Genomic DNA, 21675 nt, shown 5'->3' with positions numbered 1-21675 from the left:
AGATTTTACTGGAACTCTTGAATGGACAAGTGATTTGCTGGAAAATATGTGGTTATTACCAGAGGTTTCATATTAGAAATAAGGTTTTAAAAAGAAACAAAAACTCCTTTAATCTTATACACAGATTTATCTTTATTTACAACAAATCCTTAATTACAGAAATTAAAAAAAGCATAAATATAAACTGTACTTTCTGTAATAGCTACCATAAAACCACTTTGCGTTTATTTGGCGTTGTGCTTAAAATACAGAATATTATGCAGAGAATGAAAAATGATTTCAATTAATTAATTTACTTTTATTTCTGAGCAAGTTTCAAATTCATAAATGCAAATGTACTAATAAAAACAACGTTATGGTTTTGTTGGCTTAAGTAAGGCTGCATAGTTGGCTATTAGCCTAAAGATTGTATAATTATTCAGATTTTTATATTTGCCAGTTTTTGAACTTATTTATGCAGTCGTTTTCTCATTTTTCCTTGTTGTTTTGTATGCATTGTGTTTAATGTTCATTGTATATAGATTTGAGCGTAAGTGCGTGTATAATTTTTTTTCAGTACTAATAATAAAAAAATCATTAGGTCTACAAATGCGCATACTCCCTTTCAGCCTCTTCCTTTTTGTCTTTTTTGAGAATATGCTAATCACTCATTTTCAGGTGCCAATCAATCGAGGCGTTTTGACGCACCGTGCTCCGCAGCGCTCAGGGGGCGGAGTCAAGCGCTGCACGCAGAATAAAACCACTGCAGCCCGCGAGCAGACCTCAGAGTGAGGAGAATCATGGACGTAAACTGAGCCGAAAGTTACCATGATAAAAGTTAGGCATTTCTTTCAAATTACAGCAACAACACCCGTTTCCCTTGTAAATCAACAACCTTTCCCCCCCAGGGTCTGAGGTTTGCTTAAGTTTACAAGGCATCGCTCTTTCAACACTAACTACAGTTACACTCTGACAGAAAGAATGCGCGAGTCAGTTAGCATTAGCCGGCTAGCAGCGTGCTGACAGCAGCGACAGGAGGCGAACAAAAGATTGCTCTGCATTTGTCCGCTTGCACTGACATTCGGTCCATGTAGAAGGGGCGATTATCAACACAATGCCCGTGTTACTTTTCCTGATAGACACGTCCGCCTCCATGAACCAGCGCTCCCATCTGGGCACTAGCTATCTGGACATAGCGAAGGGCGCAGTTGAGACTTTCCTGAAGGTAAATGAATAACTTACACACATCTGCCTCACACTCTCACTTTACTGAAAACTTACAAAAAACCCTGCGTTTCCGTTCGCTTTTCTCCGCAGCTGAGGAGCAGAGATCCGGCCAGCAGGGGAGACAGATACATGTTAGTGAGTTTCGAGGAAGCACCGGCTGGAATTAAGGTACAATCTCTTTTATTTCTTTCCAAACCTGATTTATTTCACTCCAGACACTCTCAGCGCTCGCTTCGTCTGTTTGCGTTTCAATACACCACGGCTGAATTTGTAGTGTGAACACATTCTGTCCAGCATGAATTCGTGTGTTTAAACATGGCCGACATTTTGTTCAGTGTGGCAGAGAGCCCTCTGTGTGTGTGTAGTGTGTGTGTGTGCTTGAGAAAAGAGAGATGGGGCCAGGGGGCTAACCTAACTTAGTTTTCCCACCCAGAGAGAGAGAGGGGACTCTTCACTGCCCTCTACATTAATACCCCAAAGCAGAATTCAGATCACTCTGTCTGTCTGAAGACTTCTGATTTGGGGATCTCTTAAAAGGCATAACTAATCTTTTTCTCTGTCCTGATATTTCAGGCTGGATGGAAGGAAAGTCACGCCACTTTTATGACTGAGCTGAGGAACCTGCAAGCAGTTGGATTGACATCGATCGGCCAGTCTTTACGGACTGCTTTTGATTTGCTCAATCTCAATAGATTAGTTTCGGGGATAGACAACTATGGACAGGTATGTTATAAACCAGGGACTGGTATAAAGTCTATGGCCTTGCCCCATGAGCCCATCCCCAACACATCACAGTTAAATAAGCACCCAATAGGCTCACACTGTGCCAACACAATCCCAAGAGCCCATGGTGACACACAGTAGTAACAACTAAACTGCATCTTGGATGCAAATAAGGGCAATGACTAACTGAAAAGCAGGTCTTGTAGTAGGTGCTGGTAATGCTTTTTTTGTGTCCTTTGAAAATTTTTCCAGTTCTTTGTTTGTATTCTCAGGAGTTTCGTTAAGGACAGTTCTTGTATTTCTGCATGTTGAGCTGTGAAAGTTCAACAGATTCAACATTACCTCACATAAAAGTTATGGAGGCTATTTGTGACTTTGATCACTCATGGAAGATTAATTTTATTATTGTTACATTTTCACTTTTTTCACTCAAAAATATGAGTGGTTCATGTTCATGCATGATTCTGAGGTGTTCTGGCTGGTTTCCAGGGTGTTATTATTCAGATATTAAATGTTTTTAGCACGTTACTGTCCTCACTTGATGGCATATATATGCCAATTAAATCAAATTTTATCACCTGTCATGTAATTACATTTTTTTACAGCCCTTGTTCCTTTACCATTCACATTTACTGTGGCTTTCGCAGGTGAAATCCAGTCATTGCAATAGCAATCTGTGTGATCAGGAAATTTTCAGAGATTTTGAACTTTTTTGGATTTTCTCAAATAATGCCTATAACAATCTAGTCTCCCTACCCTATTTTTTTTTTGTTGCTCCAGGCATTTGTCCCTGCTTGCTTGTCTTGTCTTTTTTTTTTTTATTTATTTAGACAGAAAAGGAGAGTTTCTGATATATGTTATGGTTATATGATTTAGATTATATATACTGTTCATAAGTTTATTATTGGCATGTAATGGAGCTGCATATAGTGACATGACACGGAAGAAAAACGGGGTCATTAAATCTTTCCTCTGCCTGCCTGTGGTAAATTTAGATAGTCTCTCTCCTTATATTATTGTGAATACTTAGTAATGGAGCTCTTTTGGTTTCTGGTTCCTGTATTTGTTTCAGAAATGATTCATCCATTAAACTGCACTGTGCTGAAGATATAATTAAGTGTAATAACCATGGAAAGAGCACAGTGTTTTAATGATTGATTATGCATTATTTTACCAGTGCATATGTGCCATATTTTTGGTTTGTGTAATAAAACCAGTGTAACTACCATATACACCAAAAACAGTGGGTGTATTTCAAGCTATGCCTTTCTCTAATGAGCTCCACTGCTGGTGCTCAGTTTTTTTATGGTTATTGTTTTATAATGATTATATTGTCTTGTCTTTTGCAGGGTAGGAACCCTTTTTTCTTGGAGCCTGCTATCATTGTGGCCATAACTGATGGCAGCAAGCTGACCAGCAGTTCTGGTGTACAAGATGAGGTGGGCTATTTGTCAGTATGCGCCGGACTTTAAGGATTTCCTCTGTGATGGCCATCCTGTCTAGTCATGAGTTTACTATTTTGTTTTGTACTTGCTATTTCCTGCTTGTTCTTTCCCCTTAAACTTTTCCTCTTGATATAGTTAACTCCTTCCTTTCCATATCTAACATCCATTGTTCTCTTTGACCGAATGACTTGCAGATCTGTAAAAGTAGTTGTCAGTAGTTGATAAAATGAGCAATAGTCAATGTATTCTACAGAATTTTTCCCCCCAGGGATTTTTCCATTCATATGCTGACATGTGAATGAATGAATTCTCTTTCTCTGCTCCAGTTACATTTGCCCCTGACAACACCGTTGCCTGGCAGTGAGCTGACCAAAGAGCCTTTCCGATGGGACCAGCGACTCTTCTCCTTAGTGCTTCGCATTCCAGGCCACACCTCTCCTGACCCCGAACCAATAGGTGGAGTTCCACTTGACCCATCCCCTATTACGCCCATGTGTGAGGTCACTGGGGGTGTGTATGCATTTTAACTACTTATAAGTGAAAATTTTATTGCTGAAAGACAAATGTGTGGAATAGAAAAGTTAATGAATTCCATGAACTCAAATGAAGTCTGCTGGCCATGTATTTAGTGGTTCTAGTGCTAAATGTTGTATAGTAGTGATGTCTGGCACTTCAGTTACTCCAACCGCACACTAAACTGAGAACATGCTTATCTTCTATTAATGGTTTCAAAATAGGAGGCAAAATTTGTAGCTTTTGATTAGTTGCATAAAATATAAGAAATAAAAGGTATAACAGGAAATATAACACTTGTCTGATGGCAGAGTTAACACTAATAGTGATTCAGTTCTTGACTCACCAATTTATGTGTTTTAAGCATGTAAAACATTTGCATTTCACACAATTATTGGGTGCTTTAATAATAGTGGTGTAAAAGTGACGTTATTGCTTGATTACGTGAGCAAACCGTCCAAAAGAACCAGTTTTCAGAAAAGAATGTTAACATGAAGAATTAACATCCTACTATATAGCCCCTCTGCGAGAAATTGAGAGAGAATTGTTCATGAGCAAGTATGTTTAAGATCACAAGATTTATCTTTTTTTGTATTTAAAATAACATTTTGAATTGGATATTTATAGGTTTGAGGTTACAGTGTAAATTTAGACGGCTCTTTAAAAAGCTCTACATGCCCTGCTGACTAAATGTCAGGTCGTACCTGTCGGGTGGCGTTTAAGTGCTGTGAAATGCTGTTTGAATTGTGAATTGAAGAGAATTGCTGATTTGTGGTTAAGGGCAGATTCTGCTGGACTCACGTGTGCTGACTAATACAGCTGTGTAATAGAGACGAGCAGAACTTTACTATAGAGAGAGGAACAACGTCTGTCCTCTCATGCTGATAAAATTATAAACACAATAGAGCGGCTGCTGTGGTGTGTGTGTGTGTGTGCGTGCACACATGTGAATAGCTGTGGCCTGCCAATGAACTGGGCAGAAAAAAAAGGCCACAGAAAATGGTTTCATCTTAAACCAGACTTAAATATGAATAGTTGTGGTTAAAATTTACATGTAAGCACTTACATTGAAGCTCACATGTCAGATACAATGGCTAAATGTCTTTTGATGGTGTTTTTTCTGCTGTGTGTTTAGGCCGTTCATACAGCGTATTTTCCCAGAGAATGCTGAACCAGTGTCTGGAGTCTCTGGTGCAAAAAATCCAGAGTGGTGTGGTCATTAATTTTGAGAAGACTGGACCTGATCCTCCACCTACTGAAGGTAAAGGAAGTCCTGGGTTTTTGTAGTTAGATTTTTGTAGTTATATTGCCTATTAATAAAAAATAACTGCTATTTATTTATATTTTTTTCAATTTTGGTTGTGACCAATATGGATATATGGTGGATATAGATGGATACTTCATAAATCCAGTTGTGCAAATTGATATTTTAGTATTCAAACATGAATGCTATTCAGCCACAGAAAACTTCATGTAGTTTACACAGTAAAAACACTAAAATTGAGAAATTATTAAAATTTAAAATGTTTACTACTATTACTAATATATTTCAAAATGGAACTTATTCCTGTTATTGCAAATCTGAATTTCCAGCTTTTTGTAACAATTTCAAAGACTTTGTCATGTTTGATCAATTTAATGATGAATAAAAGTATTAAAACAAGCAAAAAACCTGATTCCCAAAGAAACATTTGAATGGTAGTATATGCTTTACAAAAACTGTAAACCTGAGCTATTAATAATGACACTACTTTTTTTGTTTTACCCAGATAGCCAAATAGAAATGAAGTATGGACCTCAATCATGGCACAGCTGTCATAAGATGATCTATGTCAGACCCAACCCTAAAACGGGTGTTCCTGTTGGTCATTGGCCTATTCCGGAGTCGTTTTGGCCTGACCAGAACTCTCCTACTTTGGTATGAAAAAACTTGTTTCAGCACGCTCTACCAGTCTGTTTTATATCCAGTGTAATGTGTATATGCTCTGTTGGTTTTTCTAGTGTAATGAAAACTTCTAAGCCATGCAAGTGTACTGTCTGCTCATTTGAGTCTGTCCCTCTGCAGCCTCCGCGTGCAGCTCACCCGCAGGTGAAGTTTTCATGTGTTGATTCAGAGCCCATGGTGGTGGATAAAGTGCCCTTTGACAAGTATGAGCTAGAGCCTTCTCCGCTCACTCAGTACATACTGGAGAGGAAATCACCGCACTCCTGCTGGCAGGTACTGCACATATCAATCTTTAAGCACAGTTATACACACTGGTCAGGTTACATATAGGCTGTATGTTCTCTCAGACTGCACTAACTTGCACTCCCACTATGGCTGAGTGTTAATTGCTGTTTTATACGTTCTCAGGTTTTTGTGTGTAACAGTGCTAAATACGGAGAACTCGGGCAGCCGTTTGGTTATCTGAAGGCCAGCACAGCTCTTAACTGTGTCAACCTGTTTGTCATGCCCTATAACTACCCTGTGGTGCTGCCTTTGCTTGGTAAGCTTCATTAGTAACATCTAATTTATCATATGGAGGTATGAAGGGAAAAATTCATAAAACGAATTGGTCGTTTTTTCTTTAAAATCTTTGCAATTAGTTTGTTTGATATTTTATTCCACCAAACTAGAATAAAACTAGCCACCAGTTTTCTTTGAATGTGAATGGATATAACTGTTATATATAACTCGGTTTATCATTTATAGATGACTTGATTACTGTGCATAAGTTCAAGCCTCCAGCAAAGTGGCGACAATCTTTCGAGAACTATCTTAAAACAGTCCCGCCCTACTATATCACTGTAAGTAATGGAACCAGTAATTCATTTGGACACTACAACATTGTGATGGTATCTTTTGGAATGCATTCAAGATATTTTGTGTTTTTGCTTAATCCTGATTCACGCAGGCCCTGCGGAAAGCACTAAGAATGATGGGAGCTCCAAACCTGTTGGCTGACAACATGGAGTACGGTCTGAGCTATAGTGTTGTGTCTTATCTCAAAAAGCTCAGTCAGCAGGTATGCTCTAACATAGTTTGTTTTTGTAGTCTTTATTCTTAAACGTGCTTCGTGAAGTTATATATTATACTGTGTACCATACAGGCAAAGATCGAGGCAGACAGAGTTTGTGCATCAGTAGGAAAAAAGGCGGCACTAGAAGGTGGGATTAAACTTCGCTGCAGAAGCTCCGCCCTCTCTCTGGCACACAGGAAGGATTTCACACAGCTGTTGCACAGTATCATGGGAGATGGGCCGGCTCTGCCAATGGAGGCAAACACCAAGGAGTTTGCTGGCTTTCAACTAGCTGCTCTGAATAAAGTATGTGTATATATACAACTGTAAATACAGCACACCTTGTGAATGTTTTGTACTGTTTTCATGCGGTCATATCCACAAAGATGTACATGACATTGCTCAATGTGAATCAAGTCAGAGTGAGATTAATATTTAATGTTGTTTATTTTGAGGGCTGGAATTTAATACAAGTGCTTTACATATATGGCACATTTGCAGTTTAGAGTCAAGTAACTATTCCAACAGGACACAGTTGAGCAAATCATCCATGTTCAGTTCTCACCAAATCCAGATCACTTATCTCCTGTTTCCTTCTCTTTTTGCACAGGCATTAAAACCGCAAGGACTGCGGAACCCCTATGATATCCCAAGATCTCATCTGCTAGACCAGCTGAGCCGCATGAGGCGGAACCTTCTGCACGCCAGCATCTGTATTCTGAAAGGTCAAGATCAAGGTAACGCTCAGACAGCCATGAATGGTTATTGATTTTCTTAGAGCAGTTTCCCGGGTATCTGGCTTATTTGCTCAATTAAATTTAGCTTCTGGTTTCCAAAAGAATTCTGAGCCTTTTTATCTGATATGGTTAAGCTGTTTACATGGTACGTTTTGAATGTTATTTATATGTTTTTATAATCAATATTTTTCTAGATCAGCTGCACAGTGTTCCTATAGCTCAGATGGGCAACTATCAGGATTTCTTGAAGCATTGCCCGTCCCCTCTGAGAGAAGCAGACCCCGATCAGCCTAAGCGTTTGCACACCTTTGGTAACCCCTTCAAATTGGACAAGAAGGTACCTTTAGATCTCGGACTTTCAAAAAAGAAGCATAATAAAGATTTGACTTTCAGGCTAATCACTTTGTCTCTCTGTGTCAGGCCATGATGGTAGATGAGGCAGATGAATTCGTTACTGGCACTCAAGGCAAAGGCAAACGTCCTGGAGAATCAAGCAGTCCTGCTGGGGGCGGGGCCCCCAAACGCAGACGCTGTATGTCTCCTCTGCTTCGGCTGGGACGGGCATATACACCTCCCAAAACACCACCTAGAAGTAAGTAACCAGCACACACAGGCGGAAAAAAACCCTTTAGTAGCAGGTCATTCAGAAATTAAAATCCTTTCATTTACTCACCCTTATTCTGTGAGCAAAACTTTCAATCTTCGGTTTTATGCATGTTTCATATTTGATTCAACACAGCTCCAGATAATGATGACACAGAATTAAGCAATCACATCAACAACCATCTCGAGTCAAACCGCAACTCGGACAAGGAGCCGAGTCCTGCACCCGAGTCTGAACTGATCGAGCAGAGTGACCTCCTTCAGCTGGATGAGGTCGAGAACCAGGAAAACCGAGTGCAGGAGAACGGCCAGTCCAGTGATAGTGAGTTTTCTCTGGGCAGTGAGGGTGAAGAGGAGGCCCCATGCCGCTACCCTTCCCCCTGCCAACTGAAGAAGATCAGGAACCAAGAGAGCCAGGAACTGAACTCTGAACTCAGAGTACTCATCACCAAGGAGATCAGGAAGCCAGGCAGACGTGAGTCATAGTGCACACATATATGTGCAGATGTCTGCTACTTGACTCTCATTTCCTCTCCTGATGCTCTTTCCTGGGTGGTGTCCAATAAGCAAAGGAGGGGTGACTACAAACACTTTGTCTTGGGCCTTGTGAAATCAACTGGCCATGCTTATTTGCTTTTGCTACATCTGCAAATCTGTAACCTTGTTACAGCTGGTTTTCATTTGTCATTTTTATTTTTACATTGTAATGAATATTACAGGCTTCTGGAAATTCATTTGTTCTTGTTCGTTACAGTTGTTTTTTGTCATTGTTCATAACATCATACATCAAATCTTTCTTCTCCCCCAATGTCCTTTTTTTTTTTCTTTTGTCTTAATGCAGGTTATGAGAAAATCTTCTACCTCCTCAAGCAAATCCAAGGCAGTTTGGAAACGCGTCTGATCTTTCTGCAGAGCATAATCAAAGAGGCTGCCAGGTAAACTCCAGATTCAAATGCTGATTTTTAAAGTAGATGCTAACTCTACATACTGATTTTTGAAAGGTTAAAGCCCCAAGTATGTTTATTTATTTTTTTTTATTTTTATTTTTTTTTATTTTAAATTTTTTTTTAAAATATTTATTTTTTTTTTTTTTTTTTTATTTTAATTTTTTTTATATTTTTTCTAAGGGGTGTAACGATACACGTGTTCGTATTGAACTGTTTGGTACGAGGCTTTTGGTTGTTTGCATTACAAACTGACTGATATGATTCGTTGGACTAATCCGATTACATTTGGAAAATAAAACAGCTTAAAGTGTGTTAAATATAATGTTCTCAGTGCCACTGCGCTCAACAAGGCAGGCCAAACGACGTAATGGCAATGTGCTGTCTGCCCTGCGATAACCTTCATGGTTTAAAACAGAAATATTTCCAATATCGCTTTGCTGTTAGCAAAATCGTAACGTCTCAAATCGTGATTGCGATTCGATTTCGAATAATCGCACCGCTCTAATACTGGACAAGAATTAAACATTTTAGCGCATGTCAGCGGTCTGTGTTTGTGTACTATCAAATGGACTATACTTTCAGCATGTGTTCAGCTATACATGTATAAGAAGCATTCAAACCTGAAGTATACTTTGGTCTTAATGTGCAAACCCAAAATGATGATGCTTTCATTAATATAAAAAAAACCCAATGTTGTTTTTATGGACAAAGTTCTCTAATTACTAATCAAATTATGTGTGTGTATGTGTGTGTGCAGGTTTAAGAAAAGGGTCTTGATTGAGCAGCTGGAGAACTTCTTAGAGGAGATTCACTTAAGAGCCAACAGCATGAATCATCTGGACGGTCTCTGAGCACTCCATCTGTCCTACTTGAAGGACTCGCGCACATATCTGCACTATTTATGTAAAGTTATTTTGGACTTGTGTGTCTCCAGTCTTTATCAGTATTGAAGCTGATGTTATCAATGAGGACTTGATGGGTTGTCGCTAAACCTCAGGATTGGGAAAAATGGGAAAAGTTGGTCATACACGCGCACTTCTATTTTTTTTGTTGGTTTTAGGGCATTTTCTTTTCCCATTTAAATGTGCCAAAGAGAACTGGTTGGCATTGGCTTCCTCTTTCTGTTTTTGTACACACACACCCCCCCCCCCACCCCACCGGAACATTTTGACACGTGGCAGTGGTCACCAATATAAAGGTTTTCCTTTCATTTCAGTCGGGAATTGCACCTCTGCAAACTCACTGCTGCATTCAGTCTCATCAGACAAGACAGACGATTTACTGGAAATCACATTTGTTTGGTTGGCTCTCTTAATAAAGCAACTAAATCAGCAATATTCTACACCAATAAAAAGGCGAGTTACCAAGCAATTCTTCAAAGTTGGAGGTTTGAGTGACTTTGAGGTTTTATAATTAAATGTAGACTTGCACACTCCAAAAGTCATTTGTTTGTTAAATAACTCCGCTCAGGAATGATGTTGCAGAAGATTTAGCATTTGGCAGCAGATGAACATCAATGAATATTCTTAAAAAGCTCTTTCTCCTTTCACAAACGTGTAGTTTTTTTTTTTTTTTAATCTTTAAAAACCAAGTTGCCACTTAGACTTATTTTTAAACCACACAGCATTATTAAGCATGGCTTCAAGCAACTGTTTTGCCTTTAGCAAAAGACCTTCTGTAGCATGCCATGTGGTTTTCAGACCACAGAATCATGATAAACTTCTGTGAAAAATAAGGACTTCTCTGAACTTTTGCTCTCTTGACTAAAAATTGCTAATAACAGTTCTGCACTGAGTAAACATATTTGATTTACAGAAGGATATAATGTTGAGACTCCCGAACGGTGTAAAGTTGATACTTAATCATTCAGGATGGAGTTAAGAGCCACTTATTCATTGACATGGGAAGTTGCTGCTAATGTATTCCTACATTACTGCCAAATATCCAGTATCCCTTAGCTCGTTTTTTGTTTTGGTCTGTCTTTGTGTATCTCACCCTCTTAACCCTGCACCCTAATGTAGGGACCAAATCTTTGCCATAAATGTTACCCATAAAGGAGAAAGGCTTCTTTAAAAAGTATTTTTATTATGCTGTATATATGTACATGGTGACATTGAAAATATTATTTAAGAATGTTTTGGTGGAAAGCCTTTTTTTTTTCTTTTTTTTTGTATGTATTTGGATAGCCTATTTTACACTGTGAATAGTCATGTAAATAAATGACATTTTCTGTCATTAATTTCTCAGTGGCACAATGTCATTAAAAAGGATTGTAAATCTTACCATGTTCATTGTGTTTTCTATATACTTAAACCCATCAGTTTGCAGGGAAAAAGACAGAAGTGGCTCATCGTGTGATTTTTCTTTTTTCTTTCTATTGCTAAACCATAGACTGGTGAAACAGAAAGCTGTAGCTATTTGGGGAGTTTTTAGTTCTAGATTTCACAAATTTCAACAGTTAATAAATGTGTGGCTCAATACTTAACAGAATTCTTATTTCTGAGATCCATGAACATTTCCTTCAGAATTGAGGAAATTTATTGAGGGCAGACGAGAAAAAATGACAGCAGACACTTTGAAGTGCAAAAACCCTGATGTAATAAAATTTTATTTACAGATATGTACAAAAGTCTCGTCCCTCTTCCAGAAGTGTCAGTGGACCCTCCTAACTGTCCTCGGATATCCCTCTGACCCCCCACCCATGAGGGAGAAGGGGTGTGTTGAGTTTGCAAAATCATACAGATGTATATTAACACAAGTCTCCAGTTTGTGTTTGTCATTTGAAGCAGTTGTGATTGCATGTTTCATCTCAAGACATCTCAGCTGGATTCAGAACTCGACCTATAAACAGCAATGACCCTGTGGAGTAAAAACCTACAAATGAAACCGATTCTCCAATGTCACAAAACATGTCATGCAGATCTGTGTGGGATCATGTAGACTAATAACATTGTTTATGATGATCACTCTATGGAGAATTACATTTGCAGCAAATTTAGTCCCTAAATGTAAATATAATTGACCTCTCTCTCTCTCTTACACAATAGGTACAATAAGAACATTTTGGGTCAGTTTTTTTTTTTCTTTTTGGTTACACTTTATTTTAAGGTGTCCTTGTTACAGTGTAATATTAATTAACTACATGTACTCACTATATGATTAGGGTTTGGCTAAGGGTTACTTGCATGTAATTATGCATAATTAAATATTATTATAGTAAGTACATGTAACTTCTGTAACAATGACACCTTAAAATAAAGTGTTACCTTTTTTTGAGAGAGAGAGATTAATACTTTTATTCAGAAAGGATTCATTAATTTAGATCTTTATAATGACATTTATAATGTCACAAAACAGTCATGAATAGCACAACTGTTTTCAACATTAATAAGAAATGCTTCTTGAGCTTACAAATTGGCATACAATAATTACACAAACCTGGAGTAATGGATGCTGAAAAATTCAGATTTGCCATCACATGAATAAATTACATTGTAAATAATATAAATGTAAATAGAAAATTGGTTCAAATAAACCTTTTAAATAGTAATAATAATTCAAAATATTACTGTTTTAACTGTATTTCAGATCAAATCAATTTAGCCCTGGTGGGCCTAAGAGACTTTGTCAAAAACATTAAAGAATCTTACTGACCTCAAATGTTTGGACGTTATATACAATTTAATGTCAGGGTAGAGTAATTTTAAGAATGCATGCTATCAGTGATCATTCCAGATTTTAGTATTTACCTGTACTGATCTGCCGTAAGATAAAGAGAAATGGTCGATCTGCTTTGAAAACCGCTGATCGGGATCTTTTCAATAGCACCATTGCTAAAAAGAAAGATAGAGGAAGAAAGCTCAGTCATCAGTTATTTCCCAGCAGATTCACAGCTTGAACAGTCTGTTCAACTAAATCCCATCTGTTGACTACCACTGATTCTCAACCAGGTACACATACACCAGGGAGTAGCCTTGCTGAGCATATAAAAGATTACACCTTACATCTTAAAAACAATATATATATATATATATATATATATATATATATATATATATATATATATATATTTGGTAATATTCAGATGTGCTTTTGTCCTCTTCACAATAGAACAACGTTTCTTTAATTTGTTTAACAATGACTTCAGGTTTGTTATAAATAAATCAGTTTCCACACTAACGGATGATAATATTGTGTTTATTATAAGCATGCGCTGCAGTTTTGTCATCTGCTGCTTAAATGCTCAAGCTCTTTAAAGCAGGATGGATTCTGATTGGCTGTCTATGTTTTTATCTTTTATCAGCTAAAAAAAAAAATCATTCAGCCAAAACATTAAGTCTAGATAGGCCAAAGTCTATATTATGATATTGGTATGTCAATACAGAGTCAGATCAGTCTTCATTAACATTAAACCCACAGTATTTAATATTCATAAGTGTTCCTAAACATTTCTCTTGTTTTCAATTTCCGCAGTATTTTTTTTTCAGCAAGCAAAATGTCATATACCTGTAGCTGAAGCTGCTTTTGTCCCTTCCTCTGTCACTTCTATTCTTGCCTCATGGAAAGCCTCTGATACAAAAAGTCCTTCTCCATCTGTAGACATATTAAACAGAAGGCTTAATCTTCACAGAGTGAATCACTGATTTAAACTGAAGGTGTTTGTGATTATTTCTCAGCATCTATGACTGGTATAAACTGTTTTCGGTTTAACTGTCCAACCTGAGATGCCTCTAAAATCAGCAGCTGAGGGACTGAAGACATCAGAGATACCGAGAGACTGTAAAACAGGCTTCAGATTGAACCTGCTCTGCATCTTAAACCTAAAATACACACATAACAAGGATATATCCAATTTGCATAATATAATATTTCACAAGTTTATTTTTGCATGCAGTTACCTGGGCAGAAATATATCCATCTTAGTGCGTCTTAATCCAGTATCCCACAGTCCCACAGCACGGGCCGTGAGCTGCTTTTCCAGCTGGGACAGAGGGGATTTCCGGTCACTAGGTAAGGCCACCAGTAGCCTGAGTGAGCGATCCAAGTACGGAAGCTCCATCACTGTGTATTCCTGCTCGGATGGCAGGCGGAAATGCCCTAAGACAGGTGGACAGGTAAATACATACGCTTTTAGCAGAACAATAGGCTTCCATCCAACTCTTTTATGCGGTGTTTGTCTTGTTCCTCCCCTTACCAATATTGACTTCGGTTGACTGGTACATCATCGGGACTTTGACTGTGCTACCATCTGAGAGGCTGAAGGGCAGGTTCTGGGTGTCAGTGAAGAGAAATTGTTTCTGCCAGGCACCGTGAAACACCACCGTGCTCAGAAGAGCCATGTGCAGTAAACTGTCTTGCCTGGAGGCCTCTTCCTGGGACTCACTGGACTGAAGCTGCTCCTCTTTTGTCTGGAGATGGTCATCAGCTATAGAAATAAATCATACACTTAATCATTTATATGAAAACATACAGTATATAGCCTACATATCCTATATGTACTATAGGTTTTGATGTGTCTCATCATAATAAAACTATTTAAATGCACTGAAAAATATTTGGTGTAGAAACAATTTTCACTTAATTGAGAAGTGAAAATTTTACAAAGAATTACAAAGAATTGCAAGTAACACATTTAATTGAACATGACATTTTGAATTAATTTGACATCATTTATATTTACATAATTATATTTGAGTTTCAAATTAACATCTAATTTGGCATAATATATATTGATTTTTATCATATATTACATAATTACATTTAAAAGTTATATTTAAATTCTAATCAATATTAACTTTTACATTGTAAATATCTACAAAATTATTTTAAATTCATTCTTATATTTAAAATAAGTTGAAAAATATTTGGTGTAGAAATTGTGAAAATTTTACAAATAATAATAAAAAAGTAATTGCAAGTAACATTTAATTTTAACATTACATTTTGAATAAAGAAGAATTAAACTATTTCAATTACAAATTAGATTTTTCTTTTTTCACTGTGGAAATCAATATTTATTTTTACATAATATATATATATATATATACTGTATATGACAGTCATAATTATATTTATATAATATATTTACATAATTATATTTAATCATATTTACAAAGTTATATTTTAAATTCATAATTATATTTAAATTCTAATCAATGTGTAATTTGAAGAGGACAGCAGTTTGTAAGTGTTGGTCGCACACCGGACGAGAAGCACAGCACCGCGTTGATTCGTTCCACGTCTTTAAAATTTGAACACATTCTTTTCTATGTGTGTACGCATACCGGTGGGGCCATTCGGCGTCTGTCCATGGCGCCCAGCTACGTTGTATTTTGTACTTGCTGTACGAATTGTTCTAAACGTGGTGCTGCACTTCTCGTCCAGTGAGTGACTGCCTTAACACTCGGAAAGCACACACTGTACGTTGGAGGCAGGCCAATCCTAATAATCTACGGCCTGTCCGTATGTCCTCAACTACTTTACTCTCTATTCCTGTTGGTCTCTGGAACTGCCAGTCTGCTGTAAAAAAAAAAGCTGAATTTATTTCTTCTATTGCTACTGAGACTTGGATCAAACCTGAGGACACTGCCACTCCTGCAGCCCTCTCCACTAATTTCACTTTTTTCCACACCCCTTGCGTGATTGGGAGGGGTGGAGATACTGGTCTACTTATCTCAAATGAATGGAAATTTGATCTTCTACCATCTATTACAGGCAACAGTTCATTTGAGTCACATGCAATTACTATTACCCACCCGGTTAAAATCCACTTTGTAGCTGTTTAGCCACCCCTAGGTCAACTGGGTAACTTCTTGGAGGAGTTGGATGTGTTACTATCAAACTTTCCTGAGGATGGTACTCCTCTGGTACTGTTGGTGACTTCAACATCCACCTAGAAAAACCCCAGGCTGCTTTCAACACTCTGCTTGCCTCATTTGATCTCAAGCGAGTGTCTACTATGGCTACTCACAAATCAAGTATTCAACTGGACCTCATCTACACATGCTATTGCTCCACTGACAACACTTTAGTTGCTCCATTACACAGCTCAGACCACTTCCTCATCACTTCTAACCTCACACTAACTCCTGACATAGCACACATAGCAGGTCACCTTTCGGTGTAGCCTATGCTCACTCTCTCCCTCATGCCTATCCTCTATGGTTTCATCCTCACTTCCTTTACCCTCTCAGTTTTCAGCACTGGACATAAACAGCATTTAAGCAGGCTCAAGTAACCCCAACGCTGAATAAACCCACTCTAAATCCAGCACTTTTAGAAAACTACAGACTGGTATCCCTTCTTTGGGTCATTGCAAAGACACTTAAGCGAGTTGCGTTCAACCAACTCTCTATGTTCCTTGCACAGAACAACCTCCTGGACAACATCCAATCTGGCGTCAAAAGCGGCAACTCAACTGAGACTGCCCTGCTTACTTACGGTTACTGAAGCCCTGAGACCGGCAAGAGCGGCTTCCAAATACGAATCCTCAGTACTCATCTTGCTGGATCTGTCTGCTGCTTTTGACAAAGTTAACCACCAGATCCTCCTGTCCACCCTCATAAAGATGGGCATCTCAGGAACCGCACTCCAATGGTTCAAGTCTTACCTCTCAGGTAGGTCTTTCAGGGTGTCTTGGAGGTGTGAGGTTTCTTCTTCTAACTTCTTGCTACTGGGGTTCCTCAAGGCTCAGTGCTTGGTCCTCTTCTCTTCTCCATCTACATGTCATCATTAGAATCTGTCTTTCAGAAGCATGGCTTTTCTTATCACTGCTATGCTGATGACACTCAACTCTACTTCTCATTCCAAACAGATGATCCGATGGTAGCAGTTCGCATTCCAGCCTGTCTGAAAGACATTTCTAGCTGGATGAAGGACCATCACCTTCAACTCAACTTTGCTAAGACAGAACTGCTCATGGTCTCAGCCAACCCAGCACTTCATAACAACTTCTCTATACAGCTGGGTTTCGTTAACCATAACTCCTTCCAGGACAGACAGGAACCTTGAAGTTGTGATGGATAATCAGTTAAGCTTCACAGACCATATTGCTACAACGGACCCTTCCTATCAGAGCAAGTAACACAACTCCTTGTCCAAGCTCTTGTTCTCTCCAGACTGGACTGTTGTAATGCTCACTTGGCGGGTCTTCCTGCTTGTACTATCAAGCCTCTGCAACTGATCCAGAATGCAGCAGTGAGAGTGGTCTTTAACGAGCTGAAAAAAGTTAAGGGTACACCTCTCTTCATCAGTTTACACTGGCTACCAGCAGGTGCTCGAATCAATTTCATGGTACTGACGTTTGCCTACAAGACAACAAGACAGCTGCACCAATATACCTAAACTTGCTAGTTCAAACTTATGCGCCCTCCAGAAGCTTGCGTTCTGCAAGTGAACGATGCCTTGTGGTGCCATCAAAAAGAGGCACAAAATCACTATCATGGTCCTTTTCCTGGACTGTGCCCAGCTGGTGGAATGACCTCTCTATCTCAGTTTGAACAGCTGAGTCTTTGGCCATTTACGTCTAAAGACACATCTTTTTCACTAGCACCTGACAAACTAATACTAGCACTTACCTGTTCTATTCTATTCTATTCTATTCTATTCTATTCTATTCTATTCTATTCTATTCTATAAAAAAAAAACCTAGCTATGTGTATTGTGGTAGACTAACCTTGTCACAACACTTGTATACTGTTGCTTTCTCGTTTGTCTGATTGCTTCTATTGTTCTCCTCATTTGTAAGTCACTTTGGATAAAAGCGTCTGCTAAATGATTAAATGTAAATGTAAATATATATTTAAATAATTATATTTTAAATTCATTATTATATTTAATTTCAAATCACATCTAATTTTTAACATATATTTTAAATGTGATATATATATATATATATGTACAGTTTATATAAATTATCATCAATATTTAATAATACATAATTCTATTTTAAAATCATAATCATATGCAAATTCAAATCAGTATTTAATTTTACATCACATGTACAGTATTTACATAACACTATAAAAATGTATATTTATGTTTGTGTATATTTTTGTATGTTTTTATAGGCCATATATATCCATCACTTAAAATGACATTGGAGACAATCTAAATATAAATGATGAATATGTGGGGGTTTTAGGGAAACTGCATTGACTATTAGTCAATATAAGCTCACCTTTACTCTGGGAATGTGTCCATTGCTGTAGCCGACTATGAGTGTGGTTTGGATTACTGAAGTTTACACTCAGTAGACTACTGTTACCCCATCCCAAGGCATGCTGGGTAAATTCTGGCAGGAGTTTCACACCACTTTGGATAAATAAGGCATTGGCAAGCTGAAGCCGCACCCCGTCACTGGAATAATCCAGGTCTCCTTGTGGCCGAGACAGAATGTCCTGCACTCGAGCATCTGCAAGGAAACCATTGTCTCATCAAAACTGTCATGTTAACTTTTCAATCATTAGACAGAAAGCCAGGTTGTCAGACATGGCTGATTTATATTTTGGACTATTTAGGAAAACAACATACAGATTACAGGTGTGCCGCTAGTTTCCTCTTACCATTCACGTCATATCCCAGAGTTTCCTCAAGTTGTGCTAGAGTGTTTCCCCTGGCACCGAGCTGCAGAAGACCCAGACACAATGAGACGCTGGCTGGGGAAACGATCAGGTTGGAGTTGTTCTCCATCTCTGTGAGTGTTTGGTAGAGGCTGATGCCAAACTGTGTGTGTAGATCATTGTGGCTGTTGCCTTGGCAGCGCTCCAGCAGCCACAGACAGAGCAATAGGGAAGTCACAGAAAGCCGATGCATGATCAACAGGTCAAAATCTGCAACTGCAAAATTATTAAATTATCTTGCAGAACAGCTCAACAATTAATCATGGATTTGGTTACAAGTTGAAATAATAAAATATGGATAATGTATTTGATATCGATCAAAGACAAGCTAATAATTAAATAAAGCTAATTACTTTTGTTGGTGTAACCCTGTGTTGATTCAGTACAAAATAATACTACAATCACCCACTTTTCAGCAGCAAAACTTTTGCAAGCAAGGATAAAGTTGGTTAATCTTTATAAAAGATTTCATTCATTTTTAAGACTAGTATCTTAATTGCACTGATGTGTGGCCTCTATTCTGAATGAATGTAAAAAAAAATAAAGGATAATTTAATTTACCAAAAAAAGAAAAATCTGTCATCATTTACTCATCCTCATGTCATTCCAAACCTGTAAGTCATAATTTCTTCTGTGGAACACAAAATAAAATATTTTGAAGAATGTTGGTAACCAAATAGTTTTGGTGACCATTGATTTCCAAAGTATGGATAAAAAAAAAAAATAAAAAAAAAAAGACATTTCTCGAAATATCTTCTTTTATGTTTGTCTGATATTATGTGACAATGATGACAGAATTTTCAATTTTGGGTGAACTATGCCACAGCCCCCATATATCCAATATTAATGCAACATGAAAGGGTGTAAATCACAATACAAAAAATTATTAAATAAAATTTTTCTGAACAGAAATCCTGGCTACATTTTATATAGTTTTATATTGATATTGATCAAAATAGGCCTATAATTAAAATATATATAATTAAAAATATACAGCATCATTTAAAAAATATTTAAGAACAAAATATAATTAAAATGTACCATTGAATTAAACTATTTAAGAACTTCTTCCTTATATAGTATAATTAAAAAATACTTAAAAACAAGTTTTATTATTAAAATGTATGACTGAATGAAAATATTTAGGAACTTCTTACCTGCCGGCTCGTCCTCTGGATTGGGTGAATGTCAGCTGCTCCTGATGTTCAGCTCCACTATCACTGTCACTCCAGGAGGACGTGTGTTCAGCCTGATCCTCCACACCAGGACAACTGACTGAAAGAGCTGTCGATCATGAGACCTTGTTTAAAGGGAGTGCTTCGTGTTTGTGGTCTCCGGCGGCGATGTCCGTACCACTCGGTCAGAATTCCTGCCTCCCGCCCGGCACTATAAGGAGCCAGGCAGAGGGAGGCATGCGCTCGACCAGCAAATCCGCACTCAACAAGTTCAGACGCACACACACACATAATAGAGAGAGGAAGTCATTACACAAGCAGCTTGTTCTTTTGATAGAGTGAGCAAATGCCATCCCAGCATGCTGCATCAGCATTTCTGCATGAGATGCCATTAAAACATTTAAAATTCTCATGTAATCAATGCCAAGGTGTGAGCTTTACCAACCTGTTAACATCTCTATAGACTATAATTGTTGATTGATTGAAAGAAAGAAGTGTTATACTCACCAAACTGCATGTATTTGAACAACACAAAGTAAAACAGCAATTTTGTGAAATATTACCTAAATGTAAAATTATGTTTTCTTTTTAAATTTATTTAAACATATAATTCATTCCTGTTTTGTCAAATTTTCAGTCGTCACTGTCACATGATCCTTCAGAAATTATTCTAATATATTGATTTGGTACTCAAGAATTATTATTATTATTATAATTTTATTTTTTAATCATGTTTGATGGATGGGCTACTTAATATCTTTGCGGAAATTGTGTGTTTTTTTCAGGATTCAGTTTATTTTTTCAGGATTCTTTAATGAAGAAAGAAACAAAAGAACATTTGGTCACACTTTATTTTAAGGTTCAATTCTCACCATTAACTGCAACTTTTGCCTCAGTAAACTCCCAATTTGCTGCTTAGTAATGGTTAGTAAGATAGTTGTTAAGTTTATGTATTGGATTAGGGATGCAGAATATGGTCATGCAGATATGTGCTTTATAAGTGCTAATAAACATTCAATAGCTTTTGTTAATAATAGGCATGCTAATAAGCAGGTAGTTAATACTGAGAATTTATCCCTATACAAATATTTACAAATATTTATTTTAAACAACTGTTATACATTGTCAAAGTCAGATCTCCACTGTTAGTGGAGTTTCCACAAATGACCCTAATGGACTGAAGAGACATTTTTCCCATGGTAAACAGCAAGCTGGAAATGATCAGTAAGCATCAGGTATTTGGACGGTGCCCATCAGAAGGCATATTAATTAGTAGAACCAACTTGGCAGCAATCAGGGGAGAAGACAGATTCTTTAATTCCAGTCTTCCAGCCATGGCATTTGAATTTTTAAGAAGGGAAATGATGATGGGAAAGTCACGGTCACTTGGGCAAGGACAATGCACCCAAAGGAATGCCGTCCAAAGTAAACAACTCCTCTTTCATCTTTGAGGCCAGATATTTAAAAGTTGGTATGCAAACATACTTTGAATACAGAAAGTTTTTTAATGGGTCAAACATTAATAAACTAAAACATTAATAGAATTAAAAATATGTCTAAAGCAACTGGACACTCTTTAGCCTTTTAACTTACAATTGGACCGTCCTAAGTGGAAATAGCCTATTAGGGTGTGTGACATTCACTGCCTCGACATACGACTGCAGGTTCAGAATTACATTCTCACAATTAAGTATGCAGTGGCTTGCA

At 37.6% G+C, this 21675-nt stretch overlaps 2 protein-coding genes across 3 annotated transcripts; one reads left to right on the top strand and one right to left on the bottom strand.

The window, feature by feature from the left end:
• The first annotated feature begins 746 nt into the window (after window positions 1-746).
• On the top strand, window positions 747-11455 carry ints6 (integrator complex subunit 6). The gene is made up of 18 exons (XM_042731260.1): window positions 747-1204; window positions 1297-1374; window positions 1780-1929; window positions 3279-3368; window positions 3701-3884; window positions 5023-5148; window positions 5657-5805; window positions 5953-6105; window positions 6241-6373; window positions 6580-6674; window positions 6782-6892; window positions 6977-7192; window positions 7497-7623; window positions 7818-7960; window positions 8044-8215; window positions 8363-8701; window positions 9068-9161; window positions 9931-11455. Exons 1-18 carry the CDS (start codon window positions 1094-1096, stop codon window positions 10022-10024), a joined length of 2565 nt encoding a protein of 854 aa, XP_042587194.1. The 5' UTR covers window positions 747-1093; the 3' UTR covers window positions 10025-11455.
• A 299-nt stretch (window positions 11456-11754) lies between these two features.
• LOC109096737 (probable serpin E3) lies at window positions 11755-20364 on the bottom strand. Of its 2 annotated transcripts, none has more exons than XM_042731262.1 (9): window positions 19951-20364; window positions 18737-19003; window positions 18352-18585; window positions 14368-14598; window positions 14072-14270; window positions 13893-13993; window positions 13680-13766; window positions 12923-13006; window positions 11755-12032 (listed from the first exon to the last, which is right to left on the bottom strand). In XM_042731262.1, exons 2-9 carry the CDS (start codon window positions 18984-18986, stop codon window positions 11983-11985), a joined length of 1236 nt encoding a protein of 411 aa, XP_042587196.1. In that variant the 5' UTR covers window positions 18987-19003; window positions 19951-20364; the 3' UTR covers window positions 11755-11982. The 2 variants fall into 2 exon arrangements, with proteins under 2 accessions (XP_042587196.1, XP_042587195.1); XM_042731261.1 differs by having other exon boundaries at window positions 18737-19009; window positions 19951-20356.
• Window positions 20365-21675: the final 1311 nt, after the last annotated feature.

Source organism: Cyprinus carpio, chromosome B9 (assembly GCF_018340385.1).
Source record: "Cyprinus carpio isolate SPL01 chromosome B9, ASM1834038v1, whole genome shotgun sequence".
In the NCBI taxonomy this organism is placed as follows: domain Eukaryota; kingdom Metazoa; phylum Chordata; class Actinopteri; order Cypriniformes; family Cyprinidae; genus Cyprinus; species Cyprinus carpio.
This window is presented reverse-complemented; position numbering and strand designations above follow the sequence as displayed.